The sequence below is a fragment of the Abramis brama genome (genome assembly GCF_963993115.1).
Source record: "Abramis brama genome assembly, chromosome: 23".
Taxonomy (NCBI): Eukaryota; Metazoa; Chordata; class Actinopteri; order Cypriniformes; family Leuciscidae; genus Abramis; species Abramis brama.
Genome location: NC_139985.1, coordinates 3,981,023 through 3,988,350, shown reverse-complemented (window position 1 = coordinate 3,988,350; position 7,328 = coordinate 3,981,023). Strand labels below are relative to the sequence as shown.

At 37.0% G+C, this 7,328-nt stretch overlaps 1 protein-coding gene across 2 annotated transcripts; it reads right to left on the bottom strand.

Moving 5' to 3' along the window:
- Window positions 1-2,279: 2,279 nt before the first annotated feature.
- On the bottom strand, window positions 2,280-6,896 carry LOC311074401 (F-box only protein 2-like). Of its 2 annotated transcripts, none has more exons than XM_084100968.1 (6): window positions 6,805-6,896; window positions 6,259-6,323; window positions 3,576-3,702; window positions 3,290-3,385; window positions 3,069-3,207; window positions 2,280-2,807 (listed from the first exon to the last, which is right to left on the bottom strand). In XM_084100968.1, exons 2-6 carry the CDS (start codon window positions 6,293-6,295, stop codon window positions 2,673-2,675), a joined length of 534 nt encoding a protein of 177 aa, XP_083957094.1. In that variant the 5' UTR covers window positions 6,296-6,323; window positions 6,805-6,896; the 3' UTR covers window positions 2,280-2,672. The 2 variants fall into 2 exon arrangements, with proteins under 2 accessions (XP_083957094.1, XP_083957095.1); XM_084100969.1 differs by having other exon boundaries at window positions 6,259-6,320; window positions 6,805-6,858.
- Window positions 6,897-7,328: the final 432 nt, after the last annotated feature.

Genomic DNA, 7,328 nt, shown 5'->3' with positions numbered 1-7,328 from the left:
TGGTGGGTGTGTCAGAACTGCAGTCCAATCAGCAGCAACATGTATATAAAGCACGCAGTATTAAAGTGAACTCGCACAATGGGTTCAAGGAAAGTAATTTACAAATGTGTTAGATGCAGCTCGGTATACGCAACAACTGAGGATATTAGAAGACATGTTTGTCGTAAGTTTTATTGTACAAATATAGGATATCAACATAATGATGTAGTTGTTTATATTTTTAGCTTCATTGCAAGTGTATGACATTTGGTATAGAAATAAACAATGGTAATTAAGTGCTTTTCCTAAAAATGAGAAAGAAAATACAGGGTATTAAAACAGTATGAACAACAAATAAAGTCAGTATGTGAGGCTAAATAGATGTGTTTTAGTCTGAATTAGGTAAGATGTGTGCTTCCATTTCAGTTTCAGCAATCCCTTCACTCGATTGGGATGTTCTCTTTTGTTCTGGGCGGCAAGTGCAGTAACTGTAACATCGGGCATATTTTGTAGTATTAAACACATTATTTATACCGACTTCATCAGGCTCCGAAAATTCTTCACAAAAAACACAAAGAATGGCCTTCTCAGCTGCCATAGTTGCAACTCTTGCGTCATCAGAACAGTGTGTTCAACGCATCACCGTTTCTGTTTAAAAAACGTTGTGCAACGTTTTGTCGGGGCTGAACGCAGCCGATTCTCACAGAAAGTAGTAGGTCATCCGGTTACTTTTTTGAGTACTGTGAATTCTGACATACTTCTGTCACATACTGTTTTTCGCCTACTGTATAGTGGTGAAGTATGCAATTTTGGATGCAGCCATTACCACTTCGAGTTCCTTTAGACACGCCCCTCTCCTTCTGCTCCAATCAGACCTCTCTTGTAATTATAACAAGCAGGGCTGCGTTCAGCCCCGACAAAACGTTGCACAACGTTTTTTAAACAGAAACGGTGATGCGTTGAACACACTGTTCTGATGACGCAAGAGTTGCAACTATGGCAGCTGAGAAGGCCATTCTTTGTGTTCTTTGTGAAGAATTTTCAGAGCCTGATGAAGTCGGTATAAATATGTGTTTAATACTACAAAATATGCCCGATGTTACAGTAACTGCACTTGCCGCACAGAACAAAAGAGAACATCCCAATCGAGTGAAGGGATTGCTGAAACTGAAATGGAAGCACACATCTTACCTAATTCAGACTAAAACACATCTATTTAGTCTCACATACTGACTTTATTTGTAGTTCATACTGTTTTAATACCCTGTATTTTCTTTCTCATTTTTAGGAAAAGCACTTAATTACCTTGTTTATTTCTATACCAAATGTCATACACTTGCAATGAAGCTAAAAATATAAACAACTACATCATCATTATGTTGATATCCTATATTTTTACAATAAAACTTACGACAAACATGTCTTCTAATATCCTCAGTTGTTGTGTATACCGAGCTGCATCCAACACATTTGTAAATTACTTTCCTTGAACCCATTGTGTGAGTTCACTTTAATACTGCAAGCTTTATATACATGTTGCTGCTGATTGGACTGCAGTTCTGACACACCCACCAAACAAGAGAAAACGTATCTCAAACCCCGTTGCACACCGGTGCACGCCGTTTCCAGGAAACATGACGTTCAACCCGGAAACCGTAGCAAAACGTTGCGCACCGTTTTGAACTTGAACATGCCCCAGATGTAAACGTATACCAGTAAATAGTTTGTGGTTAGTAAAACATTTTTAAAATTTATTTTAAGGAATTAATACTTTTATTCAGTAATGATGCGTTAAATTGATCAGAATTGATCATTTATTTCAAATAAATGCTGTTTTTAACTTACTGTTCATCATGGAATCCTGGAAAACGTTTCACGGTTTCCTCAAAAACAGGAATTAACAACTGTTTTCAACATTGATAATAATAGTAAGAAATGTTTCGTGAGCTGCAAATCAGCATATTATAATGATTTCTGAAGGATCATGTGTCACTGAAGGAATACATTACTTTTCAAAATTACTGTTTTATTAATCAAATAAATGTAGCCTTGATGAGCATAAGACAATTCTTTCAATTACAGTGTAAATACACTTGTCAGTTGAACTCTTAGCAGGGACTGTCTTGTGGCACAGAAACAGAATGTCTGGAAAAAGTGTGCCTGAGGTCTTGCCATGTCCTCATCAGACCTGAACTTGCACACTCGCAGTCCGATGAAAAAAGCCATTTAATGTTGCCAGTTTCCAAGTCATGATATAATAACGCAAGTGTTTCAATGCAAGGAAGGTCAGAAACAGATAATGTTTTGTCATTTATTTATTATCATTTTTTATGTGGAATGAGCATGATTATGACCTATTTGGATTTTAAACTACATTAGAAGATGCTAATTACATATAGAATCTCTTAGAAGCACATTATTAATCTAAGATAACTCTATGTAGCTTGCAGGAGCATATAGAGGTAGTTAGTGGTTGAGCAGAACGTTTCTCTAATTTTCTGAAAAAATAAAGAAATGAATTCTAATCTAGATAGATGCTTTTATTAATGCTTAGCATTACATGTTAATCCTTCAGCTATTAGTGTTACACTTGGTTAGTATTACACTTAGTACAGCATGTGCAAAAATAAAAGCAAGCTGCGAGAAAATCTTTTTTTTAGGCAATCAATCATATATTTTTGTCTGATTGGTGTTTAGAGGTCTACGGTAACAGAACTCCCAGTAACTCTCACTCCAAACCAGCCCTGCCAATACTTGGTGTCTTGACCTCCATGTTCAAAAGAGATGAAGCGTAGGCCTGGGCCGTAGTCTGTGAATGTGTGGCTCACCTGTGACAGAAGTGATCAAATAGTGTGTTTGCATGCACAAAACTAAGTTGAACTGAATTAAAACGACAGGTTAATAAAGAAATACTTGTATGATGTAGAACGTAAATATACTATATAACATGTAGAATAAACAGCTTTAGTTCATTGACATGACTAGTGGTTTGCATAACATTTGTTTTCTATTTTCCTATTCATTTCTTTAAAGCTTTTAAGTGGGTATATTATGTCAAACTGGACTGGACTCAGATTCTGCACTCATACCTTTCTCCAAGAGCAGTCGTCACAGTCAGGGTCAAAGGTCACTTCATCCGGCTTAAATTCCGCAATGACCTCTTGGCTTTCATCAAGTAGGGTCACCGTGAGCTTATAAATGCACCCACAGTCTGTTCGGCTACAGTACCTAAACACTCAAAAGAAATCACTGAATGGACAACGTGACGAAACAAAATTCCTGCCATTATGTCCATAACATCAAGGCTTACCAGTCCTCCACAGTGACAGCCGGCTGTGCGATATCTAAATTTTCGGGGTCGTAGCCTTCTTCCAGCAAGTTAATCACTTGCCTTTTTAGACACGGCCTGGAACAGCGGACAGAAAAAGACGCTGACACACACAGATGTACAATTGATGAATGAACAACACACACCGAAACACAAGCAGGGACAGTGTGAAAAGTGAAACACACACGGATCCTTTTTTCACCCTGCTCTTTTAAAGACTTTATTTTCCTCAAACTTGCCTATTCAGACACTATTCATTCTTTCTTACTCATAAGAGGTGCAGAAGAATTTAGTGATTGATTCATCGTTGTGAGTGTGTCCGCAGTCCCCCGGCATGTCCTCGGACCGCCACTCGTCGCCTCCATTCATTGTCAACTCCCAGTGTTCCAGACCATCTGGTGAAAATACATGTGACAACATATTAGATATTTAGGTGGCTACTGATCTGATCAATTTATTAAGCTAAAGGAGAGTTGGCACGTGATAGCAAACGAGTTGTACTTCATCTGACTGAAACTACAACATTTAAACAGCATTTTTATATTATTTTGTGTTATGCATGCAGTATGACGTTTTAAATGAGCAGTAAGTGATTTCTGAGAAACGCTGTTGAAAGTGGATCACCGTAGTGTCATCAGTGTGGATCACTGTAGAAAGAGAGATGGCTGAGAGACATTACAAAAGAAAATTGGTGAGAGGAATATCACTGGAAAAAGTTATAATCAGGCAAGAGCTTTAGGACCTGTGTTAATATTAGAAAAGTTTTCCAGTGCTTAATACCCAAGTTTGTTTTGTTGTTTCTGCTCCATACGTGAGTAACATTGGTTTTGCTGTGTTTCACAGAACCAAGATATGCTGTTTTAGCTCTAGCAACGGGACATTTTTGAGTGTCATTGTTTGTCTGGAGCTATTCCAGAAAGCAAGGTTAAAGGGTTAGTTCACCCAAAAAATGATCCCATAATTTACTCACCCTCAAGCCATCCTAGGTGTATATGAGTTTCTTCTTTCAGTCAAACACAATCAGAGTTATATTAAAAAATATCCTGGCTCTTCCAAGCTTTATAATGGGAGTGAATGGTACCTTAGATTTTGAAGCGCAAGAGAGCGCATCCATCCATCATAAAAGTAATCCATACGGCTCCAGGGGTTAATAAAGGCCATCTGAAGAGAAGTGATGTGTTTTTGTAAGAAAAATATCCATATTTGTAGGCCTTACCCGACGCATGACGTATTGACGAATGCAGAAGCGCAAAGGATAGAACTAAACAAAACACTGGTCATGAATTGTAAGTCTAACACAAGGATTTTTACAAAGACATTTCTGAGGATTTCAATATAAGAGAAGAGAAGCTTGAGTTTGTTGCCCAGCTCTATTTGTTTGAGCCGCAGGAGGGGACTCTTCTCTCACCTAAGCTTACTCTACGCCTACATCCTATGTCATGCGTCGGGTCAGAGGTCACTCGTCATGCGTCGGGTCAGAGGTCACTCTTCCGCCGGAAATAGACTCTCGTACGGCCGTTGCGGGGAGCCAGGGATTATAGTTTATAAAGTTATAAATATTGATATTTTTCTTACAAAAACGCATAGCTTCGCTTCAGAAGGTCTTTATTAACCCCTGGAGCCGTATGGATTACTTTTATGATGGATGGATGTGCTTTTTTGGGCTTCAAAATCTAAGCTAACATTCACTCCCACAATAAAGCTTGGAAGAGCCAGGATATTTTTTAATATAACTCTGATTGTGTTTGACTGAAAGAAGAAACTCATATACACCTAGGATGGCTTGAGGGAGACCACACAAAGACATTCTCAACTGAGCGCCGAATCCAGGAGACATCATGGAAACGGACGCTAAGAAGAAGCGCGTAATACTTCTTTTTCTTTTCCTTTTACATTCTTAGTGCATATCGTCACCTATGGGGCAATTGTGCAATCATTTTTGCATCTTATCTTTTAATCTTCCTTTAATCAGTTTTTTATTACTGTGAACATGAATTATATTGTTTGTTTGATGCTAAATATATAAATTAAAAAAGAGAGATGGATGGAACTTTCAAAGATAATATGACCATATAAGTTTATTTTTTTTATGTTTAGCCATTTTACTCCCACATTTGTTGTGAGATGTATCACATATGCATTTTATTATAGAAACACATTACATAGAAAATATCCCAATTTCATTCAAAAAATCTTTTACTATGGCTATTTACATACCCTGAAAGTTACCTCTGTTTTTGGAACTGAAAGTTGAGGTTATTTGCTTACTCTGAGTAAACTTACCCAGTTATGTCACATAACCTGCTTTCTGGAATACCCTGCAGTTGTGCTGCTGGCGACTAACAACCACCTCTTGCTTGTATGTACTCTTGTGTACTGTGTGTTCATTTTTTGTTCTTCCTTGTCATTCGTTCATTATCTTCATTTTATTTTTCGCTAAGCATTATTTTGCTTCACTTCAGCTATGATAGAGAGTCACCCACTCATTTTGGGGGAGGAGCAATGAAGCGAAGGGTGTGTTTGTTTGGGTTGATTTCAAATATCAACAGTGCTTCTCAGAAATCACTTAATGAACATTTAATGAATTTTAATGGAACATTTGTACTTTTAAAAATATATTTGTCACACTACAGGGCTGTTGTGTACTGCTAAAGGTGATTAAAACTGGTTTCCGTTATGCATTGCCTTCCTAAAATCAACCTAAAGGTTTGTTGTTGTCGATGTTGAAAACAGTTGTGGTACTTAATATTTATTTTGAAACCGTGATATATTTTTAAGGATTCTTTGATGAGTAGAAAGTTCAAATGAACAGCATTTATTTGGAATAGAACATGTTAAGACATTATAAATGTCTTTACTGTCACATTTGATACATTTAATCCATCCTTGCTGAATAAAAGTATTCATTTCATTTTTAAATGTGTAAATAAATATACATAAATATAACTTACCATCTCCATTAGGATTTTTTAGAAGGTTTCCAGCCATTTTTTTTAATCTGCTTTTCCAGTAACTACTAGAGAAAAAGGGCAGATAAAAAGTGTAAAGAGTGAAAAAGATTTTTAAACTGTTCGTTGCTGTGACTTTTGTATTTTGTATCTCTTAAACCTCAGCAATCCTTTGTATCATTCATACGCCTGGGGTTGATTTCATTTCCTGGATGCTGCAGTAGTGCTTGAGTATTGGATTTCAGAAAATTCATCGACAGGAAACATAAATTAAAGCCCACTATTAATGCAATGCTAAAGCCGGCAACTTTCAACATAACCATTCATTATAAAGCAGCAGTGTTTCTTTACATTTGAATGAGAAGCATTTGCTCAGTGAAAACAGTGAATGAGCTCTAGCTTAGCTCTTTACAGTAAACCGACTCATGTTTCTTGCTGTAGACCTGTTCAGCATAAGGAAGGAGCCTCTGCACATAGATAAAGTACAGTAAATGCATCAAAGCACACACATAAAAAGGCAATGCGTCATTTAAACTGTCCAGTACTTACAGTGAGAGTCTGTCCACTCAGCTGAGCCCAGTGCTGTGTGTGTGTTGAGGGCAAGGGCTTCCTGTAATATGATCTCTCTGCAGAACTTCTCTGATTGGCAGAATGAGGCACATGGGTCGTCCTACAGCAGCAGCAGTATTGTCTGACACTTCTGCAAGCACATTAGCACAAATGTCACTCAATTTACAGAGGAAAAGCACAGCAGACATACAGAAAACAGAGGCAATCTTCAACAGCCAACACTATAATTCGTGAAGGGTGGAGAGAACTGTAATAATCAAGCCTTGTCAAAACCTTTTTTTTTTCTATCTACTTAATTTTTCATGATGCTAAAATCCATGTCAAAACTGTTAAACTGTAACTGTCATAACATGGATTTTTTATTTATTATTTTAATATGTTCTTTGAGGTTCAATTATAATGTTAAGTTTTATATATGCAAAAAGAAAAAATATTATTTTCAACCTTCATTCTATGTCTGAAATGATCTATTTTTAAGGGGTGGCGCCTTTAAAGGGATAGTT